Source organism: Capricornis sumatraensis, chromosome 12 (genome assembly GCF_032405125.1).
Source record: "Capricornis sumatraensis isolate serow.1 chromosome 12, serow.2, whole genome shotgun sequence".
In the NCBI taxonomy this organism is placed as follows: Eukaryota; Metazoa; Chordata; class Mammalia; order Artiodactyla; family Bovidae; genus Capricornis; species Capricornis sumatraensis.
Window position 1 is genome coordinate 33,929,485 of NC_091080.1, and position 27,025 is coordinate 33,956,509.

The following is a 27,025-nucleotide window of genomic DNA, read 5'->3' on the forward strand; positions in this document are numbered from 1 at the left end:
ATAGGCTATCCACTCCAGTATTCATGGCCTTCCCTTGTGACTCAGCTGGTAAAGAATCTGCTGCAATGCAGGAGACCCAGGTTTGATCCCTGGGTTAGGAAGATCTCCTGGAGAAGGGAAGGCCGCCCACTCCAGTATTCTGGCCTAGAGAATAACACGAACAGAGTAACCTGGCAGCTACAGCCCATGGAGTCTCAAAGAGTCGGACACAACTGAGTGACTTTCACTTTCACTTTGCTAAATGCGAAACCTATCTTCAGTGTGCTGAGAAAGTTGAGACTACTTGGATGCTATTTATTTATATGGAGAGAAAAAAAGGGAGTTGCTTTGTCATTTGGAGGGACTTTAACACTCTGCTAACTAAATAAATGAGGTCCTAAAAATTAGTACTTTTAAATATTATGCTTTGTAGAACCTTACTCATTTTTTTAAAAATTCTGGAAATGGGTATGAAAAAATTCCTGTCTTGACTTTCTATTGTGACATTTGAATTCTTTTGGGATTAGGGAATAAGGTGCCTAACAGAAGTGTCCGGAAGAGGTGTCATAGTCTTACTGAATTTAGCAAAAGTTCATACTGTTTTCAGCTTTCAACAGTGTTTTAGGTAAAGTAAAATTATCCTGACAGAAATATAAGTAAATATTTTGACTACCTTCTTCATCTGTGTGATGTACCAAAAATTACATTATAAATGTTTGGAGATGGTTAAATAGTTTCTCACAGTTGGCAATAATATGTCTAGTTGATATGAAGCAGATAGGTTCTGCTTGCTATCAAATGGACTTTCCACCTCTATGGAAGAATTTTACAAGGAATTCTTGAGCATTTGTAAACGTAATCATAGTTTTCACTTATTTCCACTGAAAAGTGTAGGTACAAAAATGAGGCATTCAGTATAATTATCATCATCTTTATTATTGCCAAGACTGTAACTCTGTTTACTAACAAGTATGGAAAATTCTCAAGTCAGTTTGAACCAAGAAATCTAATCACTATTATAAAATAGAGAGGACTCGAGTACTGAAGGTTGGAGACATTCTGACTGCTCGTCCTTCCTTCTCCCAGAGTCAGTCTAGACCAGGAGACTTGGACCACAGATAGCATGGTGGGGAGAACCCAGGGTGTAAAGGCACGGTTCCTTCAGTTCTGAGATCCGAATCTCTGCCATTCACTATCTTTTATCATTTCCTAAATGCAAATGAAAGATTAAGGTGAATCCAATTAGCTGTCATTGTGTGTGAATTCTTTTCATCTCGTAAACAGACCCTTGCTAGTTAGACATAAGTGTGAATATATAGGGCTTCCCAGAAGGCACTAGTGGTAAAGAACCCACCTGCCAATGCAGGGGACAGAAGAAACTAGGGTTTGGTCCCTGGGTTGGCAAGATCCCCTGGAGGAGGAAATGGCAACCCACTCCAGTATTGTTGCCTGGAGAGTCCCCTGGACAGAGGAGCCTGATAGATTACAGCCCATAGGGTCTCAAAGAGACAAAACTGAAGCGACTTAACACACACACAGACACACACACATAATATATAAAGAACTAGAGGGACGGTCTTGGTTCTGCCGCTGGGAAAGTAGATGTGCAGTTTTGGACATCCCCACATTAGCAGAGGGACTAGGAGTTGTAGGATGACCGTCCATAGGACCAGCTGGATTGTACTGTGGCAGCATCAGTGGCGGGGTGGGTCGGTGAGGGGAGGTTGGAATGGATACTGGTGCTGGCATAGGAAACATTCACATCTTGTGATAGTTAAAGATAACTGCTGAAAATCTTTTAGAGACAATCCCTAACTTACAAACAGATTGTATTACAAAAGCTTACAACTGATGCAATGAAATTTAGGGATACATTTACTTCTGGGAACAGAATGATAGTGGGTTCTGAGAAGTCCAAGTCAAAATATGAAATTTGCTTTAACCTGTCCTATATGTTGTCTGGTAAATGTTCATAATAGGAGAATAAAACTTTGAATCTACTTTTAAGGTGCTTCAGTTCTATGTGAGTAGTGAAGAATAAACATCGTCTGTATAGAGATGAAAATGATTCTTAAAAGTTTGTAGTTTGTATGTACGCATTTTTAACATCAATATTTTCTTGCATAAAAGTCCAACATTGCCATTTATTCCCAATGTTTGGACATCATGGATAGCTTTGTAGTCAAGAAAATGAGTTTGTTGAGGTTGGTTTGTCTTTTTTTCTTTACAATTTTCATCAGACATGCATACTTCTGATTACACAAAAGAGCAAGGTACAGAAAAGAATAGCATTATTATCTTTTTTATTTTTTAATATAAATTTATTTATTTTAATTGGAGGCTAATTACTTTACAATATAGTATTGGTTTTGCCATACATCAACATGAATCCTCCACGGGTGTACACATGTTCCCCATCCTGAAAACCCCTCCCACCTCCCTCCCCATACCATCCCTCTGGGTCATCCCAGTGCACCAGCCCCGAGCATCCTGTATCATGCATCAAACCTGGACTGGCAATTCGTTTCACATATTATCTTTTTTAAAGCAATATTAAGATCAGTACCCTGAAGACTACATTCACCACTTCAAGTTTTTGTCTCTCTTTCATTGAACTCATGGAATTGAATCATATTTCTCTGAAATATATTTCCTTGGAAACTTCTTGAAATATTCTGCCTCTCTTCTCCTTGTAAAGATATATTTTCCCAAAACAACTTGATTTTCAATGGCTTCTAAGCACTGACATGTAACCTAGACCGAAGCAGTTTCTTATCCTATATTCAAGCAGCACCATGGATCTCCTAGGGAGCAGCCTGGGCTAATTAATGTTATATTCAGAAGAAAGAGAAGCAGCTAATTTTGTAATTTCTGAAAAGAAGCAAGAGGCTAATGATTTTAACCAGGCTTTGCCGTGGAACTTACATGAGTGGTTAGTGCCTAATTAAATGGACTCATAAGTCCTGAACTATGTTCAGCATTTAATTCAATTGAGTAAATGTTCATTGACATTGTGGGACCAGGCACTGGTGCGAAGAGTCAAGTGATGAAAAATGACAGACCCTTCTCAAGTAGCTCACTGCAGCCCATAATTAAAATGCAGGAGATACGAGGAGTAAGTGCGATTGTAAGTGTATGCTCAAGGAACAATCTGAGTACTGAGAAAAAGAAGAGTTGACTATAAGAATGATCAGGTGAATAGAAGCTGAGCTGGAAGACCCATGAGGAATTCACTGTGAAGAAATAGGAAATGGATAATATTAGGCAAAATATCAGCATATATTGCTACTAAAACAGGAAGAAAGGTCCAGACATGATCAGAGCACTCTGAAGACTTTGAATGTGTGCCTACAATATAAATATGCAAGAATGGAGGAAAGCAGCCTTATGGCAAAGGAGCTCAGGGCCTGGCAGGCTTTACATAAACCTGAGACATTTTCCTGGAGACTGAAATGACGGTATAGACTTTTAATAGAGAAAGAGACACAGTTCAATTTGCATTTTGCAAGGCCCATCATCTCAGGAGAATGGTACATAGGTTAGATGGAGAAAGAACTCAGAAGCTAATAGGTTTTAGCAAAAAGTAGAGCACTTTTTTTCCTAGTGTAAGCCTGAAATAACGATATCTGCTGCTGCTGCTGCTGCTAAGTCACTTTAGTCGTGTCCGACTCTGTGCAACCCCAGAGATGGCAGCCCACCAGGCTTCCCTGTCCCTGGGATTCTCTAGGCAAGATCACTGGAGTGGGTTGCCATTTCTGATGTTACAATAATATCTCATGAGGGTAGCGCAAAGTATGCATGCTCTCGTGTCTGACTCTTTGCGACCTCATGAGCTGCATGTAGCCCGCCAGCCTCCTCTGTCCATGGAATTTTCCAGGCAAGAATACTGGAATGGGTCCCATTTCCTACTCCAGGGGAATCTTCTCAACCCAGGGATCAAGCCCTCGTCCCTTGCACCTCCTGCATTGGCAGGTGGATTCTTTACCACTGAGTCACCTGGGAAGCCCTTATGGTGTAATGATTTGACTTGCATACACCATGAAACGATGCTCACAGTTAGTTTAGGGAGCCTCTGTCATCTCAAGTAGATACAAAATTAAGAAATAAAAAAGATTTTTGTGATATGAACTCTTAGGATTTACCTCTTACCAGTGTTCGTTCATATATGACATATAGCCATATGAACTATATTTATCACATTGTGCATTACAGCCTGGATATACCACATTTTGCTTATCCATCCATTGGTTGATGGAAATTTGAGTTATTCTTGTTTGGGGCTATTAAAAAACAAAGCTACTGTGACACTTGAGTGCTAGTATTTGTGTGGCCATACATCTTCCTCTGTCTTGGAGAAATGCCTGGTATTGAAATAAACCGATCATATGGTAAATGTTTGTTTTTTATTTTTTTAAATAAACTGTTTTCCAAAGTGTTTTTCTAAGTGGTTGACCATTTATATTTTGATGGCCAATGTATGAGAGCTCCATTTTCTCCAAATTTCTATCAACACATATCATGGTTAGTCTTTTTTTTTTTCCCTAAGAAATAGTTGGTCTTGAAATTATGTGTAAAGGATAGAAAAGGGAAAAGAAGAGTGACTGTAGCCTTTCATGTCAAAAGAACAAATAGTACTCATTCCCATCATGTCACTTTTTTCCCTCCTGGATTCTTGGAAGATCATAGAGCACAGTTTAGTGCCCAGTAAGCTAACAGTTTAGTCTCCAGGACATTAAGAAGGGACCACTCTTTCTGAGCTGCTGCTCATCTGTGCAGAAGCTGTCAGTGGCTCGTTAGAGTGGAAAACCAGCCCGTTGACAGCTGGCCAAGATCAAGACCTAACTTTCTTCTGTTTTCTATTCAACCATTCTCACGTATGATTCACCTGCATGATTCAACAGGCAAATGGTGGTCCCTTCATAACTCTAATTTTTTGCCTCCACATTTCTCTTCATTTTTATGAAAACATCTAGGTAGCCAGCTAGAAATGACTGGCAGTTTTTCCTCTGTTTTCCAAGATAGCTTAAAACAGTTCTTCTTGGGCATCCTGACGAGGTTGTCTGTGAATAGAGGTGGAATTTCTACTGACCTCTGCCCTTTGTGATTTCCAGAGAACTAACAATATCTCTTGATTCTGCCTTCCCACTACCAAAACCTCATTTTGTTTGTTTGTCAAGTTCAATAACTTAATGTACTCAATGTTGGGTTTATCACCTCCCACCTTATTTCCTTTGTCTCTGCATTTTCAACTTCCTGCTATTGCCCACTCATCAGCCCAGCTCAGTTGCCAAATCAATTTTGAATTTCAGCCCAGAAATGATTTAAGGAGTTCAATCCTGCCCCCGCCTCACAAGCACTGTCAGATGGAGTGTCGTTGTCATCTTCCCTTCTGGATATGTAGACATCAGAAGTGGTGCCCTAGTAATAATGTTCTGAGTTATTCATTGAATTCCAATCTGCAAACCCGAATTTGACATGCATGTGCAAAACAAATTATCAGGTGATTTGATGACTGGAGAGATTTTTTTGAACTTGACAGAGCCAGGAGGCTGTTGACTAGTGTCCTGTGGGGGATACAGCTTGAAGTTTTTCAGTCTTGTTGAATAATCTCAGGCTTCTTAGCCAATGTCTTCTCAGATATAATTAAGTCTTCATTGACTTTTTTATTTTTTTTTAACGAAGCTGATAAAAATTCAAATAGTCAACTAGTTATTTTATTGACATTCCCTGTGCTCGAATTAGGGGCTTCCCAGATGGCCCTAGTGGTAAAGAACCCACCTGCCAATACAGGAGACATAAGAGACGTGGGTTCAATCCATGGTTAGGAAGATTCCCTGGAGGAGGACATGGCAACCCACTCCAATGTTCTTGCCTGGAGAATGTCATGGATAGAGGAGCCTGGCAGGCTAGGGTTCATAGGATCACAAAAAGTCAGACACAACTAAAGCAACAGCCTGCATGCATGCATGCTTTAAGTATTATCTTGTGAGTATAAGTTTTGTATAGAAATCTTTTTTAAAAGTTCTTATTTTGTCATTCATTAAACTTAGTTTATATATATGAGCACATATAAAAATTGGCATAATTGCAATACTCTGTAATACAAGAAATTGAATGAAGATCATATATTTGTGTATAAGACTATAAGTGATTGTACAGTTATCTCTCGTGTTATTGTCCTCAGCCTCCACTGAGCAGCAAGGACCTAGACTGGAGAAATTGCTTCAGTAAACATTTTTGTCTGTATCCTAAACTATGGCTGAAATATCCTTTGTACTCCATCTCTGGCATATTCATCATTGAATATAACCTTCTAGAACATGAGGTTGCTCATCTGAACATAGTTATCTCCATCCTCTAGTTTTTAACATGATATTCTCTAAATCTGAACTAAAATTATCCCCCTACCAAGCTGTGCCTATCAAAAGTCACTGCCCCACTTTATGCAACTACTATTTTGTTTCTTTGATGCTTTTTAAACCTTGCATAGTACCCTGGAGTTAGCCCAACCAGGTTACCTCCAAGGAAACAGCCAATCTGCAAAACAATCTTTCTTTCACATCTTTCCATCTTTTTACTCTTCTGCTCTCTCAACTCAACCTAGATAGTTTATTTAATTTTCTTCATTCATGTAAAATATGAATCAAATTAAAAAACATCTGGATCATGAAAACAAAGACTTATCACCAAACTTCAGATTATTAGAAACTAGATGTCAGGTTATATCAAGAAAGCAAGGAGGGCCTCTTGGCTTGAGCTTCACATTCATGAAGAGCCCAAAAGTAGATTTTTGAGGTCATCTATTCACTTTAGTTCAGTTGCTCAGTCATGTCCAACTCTTTGCCACCCCATGGACTGCAGCACACCAGGCCTCCCTGTCCATCACAAACTCCCGGAGTTTACTCAAACTCATGTCCATTGAGTCGGTGATGCCATCCAACCATCTCATCCTCTGTCGTCCCCTTCTTCTCCTGCCTTCAGTCTTTCCCAGCATCAGAGTCTTTTCTAATGAGTCAGTTCTTCACATCAGGTGGCCAGAGTATTGGAGTTTCAGCTTCAGCATCATCCTTCCAATGAATATTCAGGACTCATTTTCTTTAGGATGGACTGGTTGGATCTCCTTGCAGTCCAAGGGACTCTCACGAGTCTTCTCCACCACCACAATTCAAAAACATCAGTTCTTCGGCACTCAGCTTTCTTTATAGTCCAGCTCTGACATCCATACGTGACTACTGAAAAAACAAAAGCTTTGACTAGATGGACCTTTGTTGGCAAAGTAATGTCTCTGCTTTTTAGTATGCTGTCTAGGTTGATCATAACAGTTTTTTCAAGGAGCAAGCATCTTTTAATTTCATGGATGCAAGTCATCTGTTAATGAAATTAAATCTATAGCCACAGTGGTACAAGAGAAAAAGATGATACCACCTGACTTTAACCCATGCACTATTACATTTTAAATAAATCTTTTGAAAACTGCCCCCCCCCCACCAAATTCTATCTATTATCTCAGGCTTGACTAATCAATTCTACCTCTGTTCTTCAATTTCCCCTATTTCATGTTAGACATAATTCTTCCTATGCATTCAATCTCTTTTCTCACAAGTCATATAATGCTCTGTATTATGTTACCCAGTCACATGGTCAGTCCTCAACATATTTTGAGATCCTAGAAGACAGATGTGTCTGGTTCTTAAAGATCTTGGTCCTCTCCCACTTGTCTAGCCAATGTCCAACTCATAGATGATGCATAATATGGTTGACTCACACTAGGGAGGACCAGGTGAAAAGGATGCTTTGAATAATGAAGTAGAAGGGTGATTAGTTATGAGCATGCTTGGGGAGACTGGAGAATTGTTTTAATTAGGAACACAACTCAAGCTATCTCTAGAAACAGAGACACTGTTCACTCAGACATTTAAAGGTCATCGGCAGTTATGAAGGGAATAAAGGCCAGAAGTAAAAGAAAGAAAGGGTTTTCAACTATAGAGAAAATAATTTCCTGAAGCTTTCTGCCTACAAAACATTTGTAAGCCTTGTTATCAACTTTACAAAATGAGTTGTCAAAAAATATTCCTGGGCAGAAGAAATAAAACATTCCTCTCCACAGAGGAAATAAAACTCCAAAGGATATAGATTATTTGTGAAATTCTAAGAAATAAATTGTAAGACCCAGGGGAAACTGGCCTGTATATGAATCTGTGAGCCTTTTAAGCCCTTACATAAATCGCTGTAATTCATTCAACCCAAAAGTTTCAACTTTCTTTATAATTGTCCAACAGCTAATTGAAACTCACATGTAGCTACCTGACTGAGTTAAGATGCATTAAGCTGCTAGGTTAGTTGTTTCCAGAATCTAGATTTTGCTTGTTAGGAGAATTGGGTCAGTGTCTGAACTTTGGACACAATATATTAAAATGAAAAAATATGTTGAAAAACCAAAAAGATGGATAAAAAATAAATAGCAAATCTGATGCATAGTTGGAGAAGGAAATGGCAACCCACTCCAGTATTCTTGCCTGGAGAATCCCAGGGACGGGGGAGCCTGGTGGGCTGACGTCTATGGGGTCACACAGAGTCAGACACGACTGAAGCGACTTAGCAGCAGCAGCAGCAGATGCGTAGTTATTTTAATTATCAGTTCAGTTCAGTTCAGTCACTCAGTCATGTCCGACTCTTTGCGACCCCATGAATCGAAGCACGCCAGGCCTCCCTGTCCATCACCAACTCCCGGAGTTCACTCAGACTCACATCCATGGAGTCAGTGATGCCATCCAGCCATCTCATCCTCTGTCATCCCCTTCTCCTCCTGGCCCCACATCCTCCCAGCATCAGAGTCTTTCCCAATGAGTCAACTCTTCCCATGAGGTGGCCAAAGTATTGGAGTTTCAGCTTTAGCATCATTCCTTCCAAAGAAATCCCAGGGCTGATCTCCTTCAGAATGGACTGGTTGGATCTCCTTGCAGTCCAAGGGACTCTCAAGAGTCTTCTCCAACACCACAATTCAAAAGCATCAATTCTTCAGCACTCAGCCTTCTTCACAGTCCAACTCTCATAGCCTTGACTAGACAGACCTTAGTCGGCAAAGTAATGTCTCTGCTTTTGAATATGCTATCTAGGTCAGAGCTCTATTAATTTTTGAAATTTTTTCTGTTTATTTTGTCCATACTCAATTAATATTTTTTCTCCAATAATAGTGAGATTTCTTGGTTGTTTGGATTTCTGTATGTTTGTTTGTCTGTGAAGCTTTGTCTTCTTTCTCTCATCATTTTTCACTTGTTTTCTTTTTGGCTTGTGGTGTTTTATTATTTTGAGTAGTTGTTTTTATTCTTTTAGCCACAGGCTACTTTGGGGGGAGTGGGATGCACTGTGCCTTGCATCATGTGGGATCTTAGTTCCCTGACCAGGGATGGAACCTCTGCTCATTGCAGTGGAAGTGCAGAGTCTTAACCACTGGACCAACAAGGAAGTCCCTTGTGGAACTGTTGTTAAAATCATTGATACTGGAATTCACTTTATTTGTAAAAATAAAGTAAGATTCAGTAATCTTCACAGTTTCTTCAATATTTAAAATACCATGATTCAACAATTTTATAACTAATCATGAGATTAGGTTTTTTTAACTTTTTTTTTTAAAGTTATAGCAAGAGAGGGATAGGAGATATTTTCTTTGTTAGTGTGTCTTTTATAAATTCATGGCACAAATATGAATTTGAATATCTATCCTGTTTTAATATGAATTTTAATGTGATAGAATTGCTTAAGACTTGGCCAACAACTGTAGAGTGAGAAGGGGTTGTAACATTGTGGGTTTCAAAAACACCCTACCACCCCCAGCGCCGGCCGGGATGGTGCTGAGATGCTGGTTCCCGTTACTCACTGTGCAGTAGAAAGATGGAGTAGAGGAAGAGGATCTGTACACTCCCGGCAGGCAATGCGAGGGCCCACCTGGGGAGGCTTTGCTGGACTGGACCAATGGCAGGTGTCCCAGAGATGGAGTGGCCACCTCTGAGAGTGTCCTTCAAATGGGGTTGGTATAATGCTGTAATGCTAAGTCACTTCAGTTGTATTTGACTCTTTGTGACCCTTTGGACCAAAGCCCACCAGAGTCCTCTGTCTCTGGGATTTTCCAGGCAAGAATAGTGGGGTGGGTTGCCACGCCCTCCTCCAGGGGATCTTCGCCACCCAGGGATTGAACCCCGGCCTCCTATGTCTCCTGCACTGACAGGCAGGTTCTTTACCACTAGCGCCACTTGGGGCATAAAGCTGAGCATCTCAAATAACCCAAGGAAACCAAGAGACAAGGGGGTGGGGAAAAAGAGAGAAAGACAGACAGGAAGGAGGGGACAAAGAAAAAGTGCAAAGAAGGGAGCATCTGGAAAGGAAGCAAAGAACAGAAGGAAAGAAGGAAGAAAGGCATATGGGGACGTGTGAGATAAATGATATCTTTCAATCCACTTAGCAATTAAATACAGTGAAAATTTTTGTGATGTAAAATTTTAATTCTCTTAATATTTAAGTTGGTAACATTAGGTGTAATTTGGAAAATCCTAGTGTAGACCTGCAACAAACAAGTGTAGAAGAAAGAGGGTGTCAGATCATTATGAGAATATTTAGATTTACAGAGATTCTTAGGAATACTTCTGTGGTTGTTTCAATCCTAAAATTAGAACAAATTTGTAGCCAAATGACATCCACATCTTGGGAAATGTGGATTACACACACTCACTCCTACTCTTCTTATAATGTCCTGTCTGTTCTTTACCTCTCTGTAAACCTCACTGCTTTGGTGTTTAGTAAAAAATTGAGCACGCTATTCATTTACTAAGCACAGATATGTACTTTGCAACAATTAAAGACACAGATCTTTTAAGAAGAAGCACTAGTAAAGATTAAGGCTAACCCAGCGCCTGACAATGACAGGTATTCTATAAAAAATTAAATGATTTGCATTTTCTAGGTGATTTAACATGGTCTGTTTTTATGTATTAGGCAATGAAACATTTATCCAAGCAAACCTTAAGTGCTCCCAATAAAGTTATTTTGCTTAATTGCCCTGGGATGTCTCATGTTCTAATGAAATTTGGGCCAAGAAGGAAAGAATATGTGAGTCCTAGAATTCACCAGACCGTGTTGAACAAAGTACATATCTTTCTTTTACTTTTTCTTCCTGTATGACACGTGTTGTTCATGCTTAATCCCTTATGTGTTCCTTCAATTTCTGAGAATTAATGAGGTGATAGCAACTGTTCATTATGTCTTGCATTTTTCCATAGGTTTCACTAACTCCCTTCTATCATGGTTTTTCAACTGTGTTAAATTCTAATGAACAACACTGTAGAAAATAGTTTATATGGGAAAATAGTTGGTAGACTATGCTATAAAACGCTGACACAAAGGATTATGTATGTGTATTCGGGATGGGAAGGGGAAACTAGCCCAAAGTGATACTTGTTAATAACCTATATCTCTGTTTGCCAGGCCTCTGCAGATATTCAAGTAAAGCTCTATTTGACTTTCAAACACGTGACTTTGACCAAAATAATCAACAAGGAATGTGTTGTTGTTCAGTCACTAAGTCGTGTCCAACTCTTCAACCCCATGGACTGCAGCATGCCAGGTTCCTCTGTCCTTCACCACCTCCTGGAGTTTGCTATAATCCATGTCCATTGAGTCACTGATAATATCTAATCATCTCACCCTCTGCCGCCCTCTTCTCCTTTTGCCTTCAATCTTTCCCAGCATCAGGGTCTTTTCCAATGAGTTGTCTCTTCACATCAGGGGCCAAAGTACTGGAGCTTCAGCTTTTAGCATCAGTCCCTCCAATGAATATTCAGGGTTGATTTCCTTTAGGATTGACTGGTTTGATCTCCTTGCTATTCAAGGGACTCTCAAGAGTCTTCTCCAACACCACGGTTCAAAAGCATCAATTCTTCCATGTACAGCCTTCTTTATGGTCCAACCCTCCTATCCGTATATAACTACTGGAAAAATCATAGTTTAGCTATATGAAACTTTTTCAATAAAGTGATGTCTTTATTTTTTAACATGCTGTCTAGGTTTGTCATAGCTTTTTTTCCCAAGGAGCAAGCATCTTTTAATTTCATGGCTTCAGTTACTGGCTGCCATCATTTTGGATCCCCAAAAAATAAAATCTGTCGCTGCTTCCACTTTTTCTCCCTCTGTTTTCCACGAAGTGATGGGACTGGATGCCATGATCTTAGTTTTTAAGCCAGCTATTTCATGGGTTAACATAAGTTATTTTTGGATTATAACATTAAACTGTACTAATTATGGAGCTTGAAGCTTACAAAGTAGTGAAAAGAGTCCTAGCATCATGGTCTTGAAGAAATGCACTTTTATTTTTTTAGCTGTATTTGCTGAATGTATTATTATATATTTAATTTAATTTATATATATGTTGCTTTACCCACTATATCCTTTGATGAACCCGATATCTAAGAAAAAATGAAGAGACACAGTTGTGTGAGCACTCATTTTGCATCCAGTCTATATTGTACATCTCAACTACTGAATCAGTCACCCTGTCTCTCACTTTCAACAGCTTTTGGTTTATGATCATCAAGCCACTTTCTACGTATCTAACGCCTGTTTGCTTGCTTGCCATTAGAGAAGAGTAAGTCAGGGTCAAGTAAGGGTCTCCTAAAGGAGATCAATAAAGTCCAAGCGTGAAGAAGAAAAGTAAGAAACATTGGGGAGGAAGAGAGTCCTATGAAAGGGTCAGGTGTCCACTTTGCTTCTAGGGTGTGTCTAATTTTTGATGCCGACAGAACTTTCTTGAGTCCCTTACAAGGAACTAAAGCTTCTACTACCATCCAGAGTGGACTTCCCAGGTGGTGCTAGTGGTAAAGAACCCACCTGCCAATGCAGGACACATAAGAGACATGAGTTCAATCCCTGGGTTGGGAAGATCCCTGGAGGAGGACATGGCAACCCACTCCAGTATTCTTGCCTGGAGAATCCCATGGACAGAGGGGCCTGGCAGGGCTACAGTCCATGCGGAGTGCCCACAGAGCATCCTTTAAACATGCTGAACACTTTCTCACAAGCATCTATGCACTCTCTCCCACCATGCTTTGCCTTCCCCTTTCTTCTCTGCTTATACACATTTGCCCATAGACCACTGGAAAGAATTTCTGGAAGAAAAAATTTCCTCTGAATTTATATAATGCTTAGCTGTCAGTCTCAGTGAGAAAGATAGCATGCAGAAAAAAAGAGATCCTGGACATTTTATCATTTACTATTAATTTACATCATTTACTATTATCCTGCACATTTCATCATTTACTATTAATACATATGTAACCTTCTTGAATACATTTTCAGACCTCTTATAACCCCCTCTATCTTCATCATTAAAATAGAGTGAGATCTATATAAAAACATGTTGACAGGATAAAAACGGTGTCATGTTTGAGGAATGTGTTGTGTGTGGTAATTGATTGTACTTAGGTGTTTGCTTTATTTCCTCCCAATTCAGCTATGGTGATTTACATCCTGGTCATTACTTATTGCCTCAACCTAATTAAAAGTATATTTACTTTTTCTGATAGTTGTGTTCATTATAGAAAATACTGAAAATACACCAAGTGTAAAAATGGGGGAAAAAAGTATAATGTATACTTTATGTCATGTATATATATGACAGTTCTTACATAGGCACCTATGTGTGTGTGTCTTTGTACACAGTTTTGTTCGGTTATCAGTACATCCTATGGACATTATTAGTCCTCGGCTCTATTTTTGCTTCCTGAGATGTAGCCATAGTATTTTGACCCCTGTGGTGTCTGGCTAAGCACACAGCACTTGGCTTTGGGTATAAAATTTTCAGTAAGTGAGCTTTGTCCACAGAATGGCTTAAAGCTCTTTATGATGGTGTAAGTATACAATTGTTTGGAACAAACCTGGTGACTTGACTGGTTTCCTGCTGATGGGTTGGAGCCCTGCCCCTAACCCTGACTCTCCCTTTTTCCTTTCCTTTTCCCTGTAGTTCGTGGCTCAGCCCAACTGTCAACAACTGCTGGCGTCTCGCTGGTATGACGAGTTCCCCGGCTGGAGGAGACGACACTGGGCCGTGAAGATGGTGACGTGCTTCATAGTAGGACTCCTTTTCCCCGTCTTCTCTGTCTGCTACCTTATAGCTCCCAAAAGCCCCCTCGGACTCTTCATCCGAAAGCCATTTATCAAGTTCATCTGCCACACAGCGTCCTATTTGACTTTTCTGTTCCTGCTCCTGCTTGCCTCTCAGCACATCGACAGGTCAGACTTGAACAGGCAAGGTCCACCACCAACCATCGTCGAGTGGATGATATTACCGTGGGTCCTGGGTAAATGTGATACTATAGAAAACTATAATGCAAGCGTGTTGCTACCATGGAATTGTGTTGCTCAGAAAAGAATATTCATTATAGCTGGGGATGCGGAAATGTTTAAAATAGGTTCCAACCATTGTAGCGCCAAGGTCTAATCCCCAAAGCTAAATGAAGATTTCACAAGATATGGTGGACCTGCCTCCAAATGCCACCTATGAAACATAACTTTAGGTTTGAGAATTATATATTTTAATAATTCTGAAACCTGAAGTGACTGATTCTCTGGGTTGTTTTGGAGATTTTTTTTTTTTTTGAGATGTTTGTCTTGTGGTGGCTCAGCTGGTAAAGAATCCGCCTGCAATGTGGGAGACCGGGGTTCAATCGCTGGGTTGAGAAGATCCCCTGGAGAAGGGAGTCTTCTAAAGACTTTCAAAATGTCTCATTAACCCTATGTAAATAATCATTTTAATGTTTTAATTTTCTTAACAAATTTGTTGTTGCTGTTTAGTCAGAAAGTCATGTCCAGATCTTTTGTGACTCCATAGATTGTAGCCTACCAGGTTCCTCTGTCCATGGGATTTCCCAGGCAAGAATACTGGAGTGGGTTGCCATTTCCTTCTCCAGGGGATCTTCCTGAGCCAGGGATTGAACCTGAGTCGCCTGCATTGGCAGGTGGATTCTTTATTGCTGAGCCACCTGGGAAGTCCTCTTAACAAGTACACCTTCTAAAAGTACAAATCACTCTGAAGAATTATTGTGAACTGTACATAAAGGAACCATAACCATTTTTAAAAATCCACCCCTTTACGTTTATCTTTGAAACTACATAGTAAATCAGAATAATAGGCAATTAAACAATAGGACATCTTCCTATCTCTGTTCTTTCCAAAAGAAAGAAATTGGTTTTGGATCTGCAGCAAATCATAGTAAGGTAGAAAACTTCAAAAACAAAACCCAAAACCTTGTTTTCCTTTCCTCCTGTTATGGTAATCATAGTTAAAATTTAAATTTTAATTATTCTTTCTTCTCCTACTATAGTTTGCTGAGAAATTGCCTTTCGTCAGTTTAGCTCATCATTTTAAACCTCTCTGGTATCATATCCATGTCAGCACTAGTAATTAGAAAATACATGACAAATTTAGCGATTCACTATCTCAGAAGGTCAGTTTGGGTCAGCTGTCAAAATTGCTGGAGAGACTGTAAAATGAGGAAAAGGCAGGGAAAAAAAGTGTCTGAGTCAACATAGATATGCCTTTTAAAGGTTACAAATACTGAAAGTACTGACAATAACAAAAGTTCTTAGGAACAAGATTTGATGTTTTACAAATATTACTAATAAAAAACCCCTTCTAAAGTGAACTTTAAAATTAAGTACATTCGCCTTAATCTGAAATAATGTCTGATCTTGCTTAAGTTAGAAGGAAGGTTTAGATAGTCTGTAAATGTATTTTTGAATAAAAATAATTTTGACACAGTAATTGATATTAAGTATAAAATGACCCTCCCTGTATCCATTTAAATTAAATATCTCACAGTAAGAATATGTTCTTTTTTTTTCTTTTTACTTTATTTTACTTTACAATACTGTATTGGTTTTGCCATACATTGACATGAATCCACCACGGGTGTACATGAGCTCCCAATCCTGAACCCCCCTCCCACCCCAGATCATCTCTCTGGATCGTCCCCATGCACCAGCCCCAAGCATCCTGTATCCTGTATCGAACATAGACTGGCGATTCATTTCTTACATGATAGTATACATGTTTCAGTGCCATTCTCCCAAATCATCCCACCCTCTCCCTCTCCCTCAGAGTCCAAAAGTCCGTTCTATACATCTGTGTCTCTTTTGCTGTCTCGCATACAGGGTTATCATTACCATCTTTCTAAATTCCATATGTATGTGTCAGTATACTGTATTGGTGTTTTTCTTCCTGGCTTACTTCACTCTGTATAATCAGCTCCAGTTTCATCCATCTCATTAGAACTGATTCAAATGTATTCTTTTTTTTTTTGTATGTTTTTTTTTGTTTGTTTATTTTTTTATTTTTACTTTATTTTATTTTACAATACTGTATTGGTTTTGCCATACATTGACATGAATCCACCACGGGTGTACATGCATTCCCAAACATGAACCCCCCTCCCACCTCCCTCCCCATAACATCTCTCTGGGTCATCCCCGTGCCCCAGCCCCAAGCATGCTGTATCCTGCGTCAGACATAGACTGGCGATTCGATTCTTACATGATAGTATACATGTTACAATGCCATTCTCCCAAATCATCCCACCCTCTCCCTCTCCCTCTGAGTTCAAAAGTCCACTATACACATCTGTGTCTTTTTTGCTGTCTTGCATACAGGGTCATCATTGCCATCTTTCTAAATTCCACATATATGTGTTAGTATACTGTATTGGTGTTTTTCTTTCTGGCTTACTTCACTCTGTATTATCGGCTCTAGTTTCATCCATCTCATCAGAACTGATTCAAATGTATTCTTTTTAATGGCTGAGTAATACTCCATTGTGTATATGTACCACAGCTTGCTTATCCATTCATCTGCTGATGGACATCTAGGTTGTTTCCATGTCCTGGCTATTATAATGGCTGAGTAATACTCCGTTGTGTATATGTACCACAGCTTTCTTATCCATTCATCTGCTGATGGACATCTAGGTTCTTCATTGAGTTTCCTTCAAAGAAAATGTCTTGGGAACAATTTGCAGGGAAGCTTTTAGAGGTTAAATTTCCCACTGTGTGTAACATATTGAATGTCTAAAAATCCTGGTGTCCCAAGTGAAACACAGAATGCTTCACTTTGAAAAATGGTGTAGATAAAATGCAACATAGGTAGATATAGCATTTCTAGTCTCTTCTTTAGGGAGTCAATGAAAATATGTAGTGTACTTTCTATGGAGTAAGGACTGTGCAAGGTAATAGTGAAACAAAAAAACTTTTTAAGTAAGAAAAGAAAATATTCCTTCCCTTTACAAAGGTTAACTTTTACTGAAGAAATGGATAGTAAACAACCAATGATGTATGTATATACTATCAGAAAATGGTAAATAATATAAAAAGTGGAAACTCCAAACTTTGAATAATTCATACAAGTAAAACTGGCTGCCTTCTACATGCAAAACTTGTAACAGAATTTTCCATGAAAATTGGCTAGAAGAAATCATCTCCAAATTACAGCTGAATGGTTAAACAAGGTACAAATTTAATTGTGAGAATTAAAATTCCAGCAAAAGAAATAGCTGCTAACGGCAGCCTTTTCTTAAGATATCCTGACTGCAGTGAGTTAATTTATATGGAATTTTTAGGATGAAAAGAGATGTTCTAGAATAAAAGAGAAATACATATGAATGATCATCTTGCTTAAATAGCAGAGCATGAGAAAAAGAATGCTTCTGTTTCAAATAGATCTGTCAAAACAGTTATATCATTCATCAAGCCTGGTGAATTCTGAGTGCCTCGTATCTGAGACTGAGTTCTAAGGTTTTGCTAGCTTCATGAGTATAAGGCATATTCTCCATGTTATTTCACTGTAGAAGAAAAAGCACTGGATTTGAATACATGTCCAAGTTCTGTCACTAAGAGACTACAAAATTATGGGTGGTCACAATCTCTCAGGGTTTTGTATTTTCACCAATAAGATGAAAGATTCACAGTGATAACTTTTAAGTCCCATTTTGTCCTACTATCCTGTGCTGGGGACCTATCATTATTAGCGCAGAGAAGATTGATCTTTTCTTTGGTGGGGAGAGGGGGAGAATAGAGAGAGGAGGACTAAAGACAGCAGCATAGGGATCCTTTAACTTTTTACCAAAAGTGTGGTAAACACAAAAGGCATGGTTTAATTTGATGACTATGCTAATGAACGTTTCGTATTGCCTTGCTCAGTCCTGCTGTTTGATAAATTGAGTAACTGACTATATATTGCATGGTCCCTAAATTGTAAGGCTCTACGTTTCTAATAACAAGACTGAGGGACTTACTTATAAGACTGTGGCTTGTAACTGTTTCCCTCACCATGTTAATATTCCCAATGACTGATTGAAGCTCTACACTTCAATTTCTCAAGTCTTCCTGAACCAACTTAGGTTTTCAACTGATGTCGCCTCTGTGAGCTATTTGCTTTGTAAAGAAACATTTTTTATTTTACTATTCTTTCCTTCCATTTTCAGGTGTTTCCCAGACCTATGATACAGTAGTTTAAAGGAAATGATGAGTTTGATACCTTTCGTTTCACTTATCCTGACAAAAAAGACTTTTGCTTTACTTGTTTCTATATATTTATATCATAAATTTTCATTTTTTCTAAATAGAAAAATTTTCTAACTTTAAAGTTTATCCTCCCAAATCCATCCTTAAAGGGATGAAGAAGTATGGTTTTTGCTTAGGAATTTCTATTTGATATACTCTGCTGTGTTTCAACGGTAAGAACTTACACAATGTTATAGATCCAGATATCTTGTGATTTAGTAGCATGGCAGAATAATGTTTCTGTGTCATTTTCACTGTCTTTCCTGTTGAAGTTCAACATCTTTTTGACTATTTAAATTGAAGTCTATTGAGTTTGATATCTTTGGAAGACAATCTACAATGGTCCTTCTGTCCTTTCACTGTGGTGTCACTGATCAATTGAAGCTCATTTCCTGCAACATTTTTCAAATTGTTTTTCCTTCAGACATTCTTGTATCAACACTTCTTTTCTCTTGTCAAATAACCTCTAGAGATCTTCTCACACATGGTTCCTGCAGGAAGAACTTTAGCATATAAAGCAAAGAAATTTAAAAGCCTAATACAGACTAAACCTTAAGATTCTGGTCATCTTGAGATATACAGTTTTAAGCAATAGAGAAAACTAATCAGATAATTCAGCTAGAACTCTCTCAATAAAAAGGTAAATTATAGACAGATAGACACCAGTATATTTCTCAGATTGTCAAATGACCCATTTGAGCTACAGTAAAATGTAAAACAAGCTTCATCCTGCATGCATATGGCCTGATAACAGAGCTATGCTTTTCAACTGTCTAGAGAGAAAGTATCACTGGGAAGACCGTGATGGATTAAAAGAAGCCTGGGGTCAGATTAAAGACACGGCTACTTCTATTTTCTGTTGTATCATAATCCCAAGGATCTTACTTTATTAAGAGTTTGATTTTAACAATGTATTAATAATACTAGGGAAAGGGAATGAATATAATATTCATATGGGAAAGTCATTTTTACACAGAATTTAAATGCAAGGTAAATATAGCATATTATATGTAGAATACATATTTTGAGAATTCATCTAAGTTATAGCAGAAGTTTTAACTCAGATGTCACTTGTTTCTGGAGATAATATGGAGTAAAATGTGAAAAAAAATTGAATGCTAATTTTTAAAGTCTTCCCAAAACTAGTTTGAATTTTTTCACAGAATCCATTATAACTAATTTGTAACAATCAAATTTCTGCCATAGCTTATCCCCCTGCAAAAAAAAGCATGCATATATATGAAATATCCAGATGTAGACATATGTTATCTCTTAGCAAAGTAAAATTATGAGATTGATAACATTTTTCACAAAAGAAGTAGAATGTTAATGAAAGCTATCATATTAATAAAGCAGGAAGTGCCTTGTTTCCAATGAGAAAATAGAAATGGCTGCTGAAGTGACTTATTATTATGTGTATGCTTAAGAATATGCCATAATTATGTAGCACACAAATCTGTGCACACTGAGCTTGATGAGAAGGGTGAACCAAGGAAAAGTTATATCAGGGGAAGTAATCTGAGCTCTGTTAAAAATAGCTTCTAGTGAATTTCTAAGCGTAAATTAAGGATTGCTCATAATATCCAGATTATACATCTTGCCTATAATACATACTTATTTAACAATTTTTCTGCAACAGAATTGGCCTCTTATTTCCCTCATTTACTTTATATTTTTATCTTTTAAAGTGTTGATATTTAAAAATCTGAACATTTCAACAAGGCCTGAGAAATTGAAAATGTGAAAAGTGGTGATCACATTTGCATCTAGATAAAGACTCATAGAGACAAACAATCCTGTATACTTTATTACTGATGACCATTTCTTCATCTTCTAATAGGCATTAAGATCACATGGCTTCAGATACTCATATTTTCAGCCTCACCCCTGAATTATCTATCTGCTCAAAAAGCCCCCCAAATCCAGAATTATAAGGAACAAGACTAGAGTCTTTCCCCACTCTGTCCCTTCACAACGTACTCTAACCACCTCATCAAACTAGCTGCAGACACAGAGAGACACTCAAACACAGCTGGAGAACATCTGTTCATTCATTTAAAGGGATATTTTAATTTTCAGGAAAACCAGATATTCATTGCAGTAGGACATAGAATCCTCATTTTCCTGTTTAACTGTGAGGAAGAAATTTTAAGGTCACCTTTACCAAGATTTATCAACAGTAACACAGTAAAATCTCAAACAAAATATTCACATATGTGTAAATTGTTATTTGTGTACATTCTATTGCTGACCAAATGACTTCTTTATTGGAGAGAAAATTAAGTCCTGTGGGTCACTCATGCAATAGAAATTTGATGCACCAACAGGTGAAATCTATAGGACTTGGGAGAATGTTTGACAACATGGTTCTGATGGTTCAAGGAAAGAAAGGAAAAGATGGAAAAAGAAGAGTACTTGGAAATGAATGAGGGTCAGAGTAAAAGACTACAGGGAAGGTGTAAGTGGTTTCAATTAGTTCAGAATAATGGTAATATAATAGTAACAGTAGTAATGGTGGTAATAACAGTAGAAACCAAAAAATTAGGCACTGTGCTAAGTGATTAAAATGTAAGATCTCATTTGAACTTCATAGTCACTCCACTTCATTTAGTAATTATGAATGATGTTATTAAGAGTATCTCATTTCTCAGAGAGGAAATTGGTTTAGAAATGTTAGATCACTTTCCCAGGATCAAGGAGCTGACCTATAGTAGATACTACATTCGAACTCTGGGCTGCCCCTGTGGCTTAGTAGTAAAGAATCTGCTTTTGATGGAGGAGCTGCAGGAGATGCAGCTTCAATCCCTGGGTCGGGAAGATCCCCTGGAGGAGGGCATGGCCACTCACTCCAGTATTCTTGTCTGGAGAATCCCATGGACAGAGGAGCCTGGTGTGCTACAGTCCATGGGCTTGCAAAGAATCGGACACAACTGAAGCCACTGAGCAGCATCAGTTCAGTCGCTCAGTCATGTCCAACTCTTTGCGACCCCATGAATCGCAGCACACCAGGCCTCCCTGTCCATCACCAACTCCCGGAGTTCACTCAGACTCACGTCCATGGAGTCAGTGATGCCATCCAGCCACCTCATCCTCTGTCGTCCCCTTCTCCTCCTGCCCCCAATCCTTCCCAGCATCAGAGAATTTTCCAATGAGTCAACTCTTCGCATGAGGTGGCCAAAGTACTGGAGTTTCAGCTTCAGCATCATTCCCTCCAAAGTAATCCCAGGACTGATCTCCTTCAGAATGGACTGGTTGGATCTCCTTGCAGTCCAAGGGACTCTCAGGAGTCTTCTCCAACACCACAGTTCAAAAGCATCAATTCTTCGGTGCTCAGCCTTCTTCAAAGTCCAACTCTCACGTCCATACGTGACTGCAGGAAAAACCATAGCCTTGACTACACAGACCTTAGTCGGCAAAGTAATGTCTCTGCTTTTGAATATGCTCTCTAGGTTGGTCATAACTTTTCTTCCAAGGAGTAAGTGTCTTTTAATTTCATGGCTGAAGTCACCATCTGCAGTGATTTTGGAGCCCAAAAACATAAAGTCTGACACTGTTTCCACTGTTTCCCCATCTATTTCCCATGAAGTGATGGGACCGGATGCCACGATCTTCATTTTCTGAATGTTGAGCTTTAAGCCAACTTTTTCATTCTCCTGTTTCACTTTCATCAAGAGACTTTTTAGTTCCTCTTCACTTTCTGCCATAAGGGTGGTGTCATCTGCATATCTGAGGTTATTGATATTTCTGCCGGCAATCTTGATTCCAGCTTGTGTTTCTTCCAGCCCAGCATTTCTCATGATGTACTCTGCATAGAAGTTAAATAAGCAGGGTGACAAGACACAGCCTTGACGTACTCCTTTTCTGATTTGGAACCAGTCTGTTGTTCCATGTCCAGTTCTAACTGTTGCTTCCTGACCTGCATACAGATTTCTCAAGAGGCAGGTCAGGTGGTCTGATATTCCCATCTCTCTCAGAATTTTCCACAGTTTTTGTGATCCACACAGTCAAAGGCTTTGGCATAGTCAATAAAGCAGAAATAGATGTTTTTCTGGAACTCTCTTGCTTTTTTGATGATCCAGCGGATGTTGGCAATTTGATCTCTGGTTCCTCTGCCTTTTCGAAAACCAGCTTGAACATCAGGAAGTTCACAGTTCACATATTGTTGAAGCCTAGCTTGGAGAATTTTGAGCATTACTTTACTAGGGTGTGAGATGAGTGCAATTGTTTGGTAGTTTGAGCCTTCTTTGGCATTGCCTTTCTTTGGGATTGGAATGAAAACAGACCTTTTCCAGTCCTGTGGCCACTGCTGAGTTTTCCAAATTTGCTGGCATATTGAGTGCAGCACTTTTACAGAATCATCTTTCAGGATTTGAAATAGCTCCACTGGAATTCCATCACCTCCACTAGCTTTGTTCATAGTGATGCTTTCTAAGGCGCACTTGACTTCACATTCCAGGATGTCTGACTCTAGATGAGTGATCACACCATTGTGATTATCCGGGTCGTGAAGATCTTTTTTGTACAGTTCTTCTGTGTATTCTTGCCACCTAACTCTAGGTAGTCTAACTCCAGAGCTTTCTTTATCCTCTTTATCTTCCTCTGCCCTTGGAGTGTGAGAAAGTGAAAGTGAAAGTCTCTCAGTTGTCTCAGACTCTTGGCGACCCCGTGGACTATACAGTCCATGGAATTCTCCAAGCCAGAATAATGGAATGGGTAGCCATTCCCTTCTCCATGGGATCTTCCCAACCCAGGGATCAAACCCAGGTCTCCCACATTGCAGGCGGATTCTTTACCACCTGAGCCACTAGAGTATCAGAAGTAGAATTCAAAGAGTCAAAAATAGTCCAGGAACTCAAGTTTCCAAATATAGACATTTTCCCCTACTTTCTCTGCCTCTGTTTGCTAACTTGAGTCTTTACACAGGTCAAATCTGAGAGGACCATGTTTCTGATCTTTTACAGAGGCCACACTGTTTAAGATATACACTTGATATAATTCACTATTGAAAGTTATGCTTGTTAATATAGCAAATGTATCACTATCGCATCAGCATTACCTGTATTTCCATCTCCACAGCCCACCACTATTCTAAAACCTGTGCATTATAAGTGGTTCCCTAGCACTGACCGAAGCAATCTATTCTGGAAAGAAAGAACAAAGTCCTTTGCTGTGGCCTTGCGCTGTTTCTTTTTTAGTTTCCATGTTCACTTGCTAAGTCCTGAAGTTAAATTTCCTAGCTTCCAGGGATATCTTTAATTTTTAAAAAATTTTTGTTGGAGTTCAGTTGCTTTACAATGTTGTGTTATTTCCTGCCATACACAAAGTGAATCAACTATCAGCTATATGTATATATAGCTCCCCCCCCCTGTTTTGGATTTCCTTCCCATTTAGATTGCTACACAGCATTGAGTAGAGCTTCCTGTGCTTTGCAATAGGGTCTCATTAGTTATCTATTTTTAAATCTTTCATTGGTGTATGTATGTATGTATGTGTGTGTAGGGAGTTTTCAGGAAATGTAAAGATATAGATTTCTTTTGTACATAATTGTTTTTAAAATAGTCAGAACTTTACTGTAGGTGAAAAGTGGCCATTTTCATAGTGAAAAAATCAGTAACCACTCATTAGAAAATATTTATTAAGTGACTACTGTCACTCATTGAAAAGGTGACGAGGAATATTTATTGTTTTTCCAGCTACATAAGTATCTAATGCCTTAGTCATCATGAAAAATTATAAATTAAACAGAAATCTAATACTGCATTGACAGAAACATTTTACTTGACTTTTAAGTTACTACATTTGTGTCATAAACAGACAAGCTAGAATTCTAAAGTTCTACATTTTTTACATCTTAATCTGAAACTAACATGTTATTGTTCTTTGGCACAGTTTCAAAACATATACTTCCTTAATTATATATTCCTGATTTTTTAATCTAAATATTGAACTGATGATATCAAAACTATACTAATTTAAGCATTTTCAGATGCCTTCAAACTAAGCATATTTAATTATTGACTGTCCTTTTAAATCAGTATTTTTTTGAAGTGTAGTGTGCTGACTATAATTGTAATGGATGGATTTTTATGAAAAGTTCAGATTTTGAATTCTCCCCTCTGTTGACTGATTCAGAAATTTCAGAGGTCTTTAAACACAAAACAATTAAGGCACAATTCTAGGAGTCTAGACTTTAAAATGTCAGATTTCAGTTTTAGGGAGGAATTGAGACTCATTAGATTCTAAACACCTATGGTTTTACTTCTTTCAACCACTCTCCCCAACCACCCTACATTAAATATCTTTTCTGTCTCCCTTAACCATATGTCTAGGCGATATTCATCAATTTCCTGAAATTCTGAGTTATTAAAAAGCAGTCCCAGTTCACTTTAAAACATGAATCTTACCATCAGTTTAAAGTTCTCCTCTTCCCAACAAAGGCTTAACACAGGGCTCAAAGGACCTGAAAACACTGATCTTTTGCTTGTCCTTCAAGCCCAACATTGGAATCGAAGGAGGGACCTAGGCTTTTTCTATTCTCCCCATGCCTTGGTTTCTGCAGGTGAGAAGGATGGCCAAAAGTGTTTGTTCAATGTCTTCTTTGCCTCCCTGGTACCCTGGTCACAGCTCTTTCCTTGTTGTTGTCCGCATCTCTAGCTGATCCTGAGTAGCCTATATGACAGGTCTTGACCCTCTGACTCTCCTGATGGGGCCATGAGCATTCCTCAGATGGCCTGTATACATAGTTCTCCAAGATCCAGCTCTTCCTGACATCTTCCAGTCTGTAAACTCTCGTAGCCAGCCCTTGGCCCCTTTAGGAGTCCTGTGACCCTAACAAGGACAGGAGAGCAAGATGGTGAAAGCCTGGTTTCTTCCAGCGGTGCGTGCCGGCTACCCGGGAGATTCCAAACCCCACTCCCTCTCCTGGTAGGAGGTCAGGCTGCTGCCAGCTGCCCAACTGATGAATCCTATTGTTTGTCTGTTTTCCCTGAAGTCCTAGACCCAGGGAGAGATGAGCAAGCCAAGGGTTTGGGAAGATGCCCCAGCAGGGATTAAGATGCCATCTTCTCCTTTTAGAAATCCCCCATCTTTATGAGGGGTTGTCTTGGAATGTCCCGCACTTGACTGAGGAAGGGGGTGGCGCTGATGAGACCACTCCCATCTCTTCCTCTGGCTTTCCTAACTGGCCCCCAACTGGAGTGCCCTGAGTTTATGGCTCACTGGTCCCTTGTTCCCAGTGTTCTCTTTGTGCAGGCGTGGGCAGGAGTGGCAGGTGACTGCTGGAAGACATGGTCCTCATACCTCTTGTGCTGTGTGCATGCTCAGTCATGGCCAGTTCTTTTGTGACCCCGTGGACTGTAGCCCACCAGGCTCCTCTGCCCATGGGATTCTCCAGGCAAGAATGCTAAAGTAGGTTGCCATTTCATACTCCCAAGAATCTTTCAGATGCAGAGATCAAACCCACATCTTCTGCACTGGCAGGCAGATTCTTTATCATTGCACCATTTGGGTAGGCCTAGTGCCTTCTATGGGTCTGGCATAAGATGAGTCTCTACCAAATGAAATCACTGCGTTTAGATTTCTTTTTGAACAAAACCAGAATTTTGACCAGAGACTATTTCTTGGGCCCCCAACTTATGGAGGGGGGTGAAAACCCTCCAGTGAAGATAAAATCTTTTTGTTCTCTCTATATTCATTGACTTGGTGTCACAGCCTGGAATTCAGTGTTCCGTCAAGAGACTTCCAAGGTCAGACCCCCCAGCTAGCTTTGGGGCTGCCTTAACAAGCCCTTGGAGTGTCCTAGGTGAAAAGGTGACTTGCTCTTTTGCTTGGGGTTATTTCCTCCTTGTGTAAGTACTGACAGTGAGAAAGGAGAGGCAAGACGTCTGTTTTGCAGAATTACACATTTTTTAACAGGAAATCGAGGCTGGTTAATTACAGCACTGGAGGGCCGCCTGCTGCATCTCATCCCCCACAGCTAGCTTCACGTGATGGGATGTAAGAGAACACTCAGCCTTGATGAAAACTGTTATGGGAAAGGTAGAAAAAAATAGTCAAAACTTCCAGGCATCCACAAATATTTTCAAAAGGAAGTTCTCTGACTCATTTGCACTGTGATCTTTCCGTTGTTGGTCCCCACAGTCTTACATCAATGCTTGTAATTAGACCTCCACCACCATGCTGAGAAATCATGTCATCTGTTTATAAACAGCGGAGAACAATTTTGAAATGTTCCCATTGTGGGAACAGCACAAACATTTTCTGACAGACGCTCCCTCAAGCTTTGTTCTCTGCAGTCTCTTTTAGTTAGCGTGAATCGTTGACTATCTGGATGTGTTTTCCAGCCAGTTAATAGCACCCTCTAGTTTTTCTCAAGGCTTGTTTCTTCTGAAATTTCAGTGAATGTTGCCAGAATAGAAGAAACTTGATATGTCACTAATGTGCTCGTGAC

At 39.3% G+C, this 27,025-nt stretch overlaps 1 protein-coding gene across 6 annotated transcripts in view; it reads left to right on the plus strand.

Moving 5' to 3' along the window:
- TRPC4 (transient receptor potential cation channel subfamily C member 4) overlaps window positions 1–27,025 on the plus strand; it is a 143,555-nt gene that overhangs the window by 75,790 nt on the left and 40,740 nt on the right. For all 6 annotated transcript variants that reach the window (XM_068984286.1, XM_068984287.1, XM_068984288.1 and 3 more), the window contains one exon: window positions 13,988–14,324. In XM_068984286.1, coding sequence (XP_068840387.1) covers window positions 13,988–14,324 — 337 coding nt within the window. The remainder of the gene's footprint in view (window positions 1–13,987; window positions 14,325–27,025) is intronic.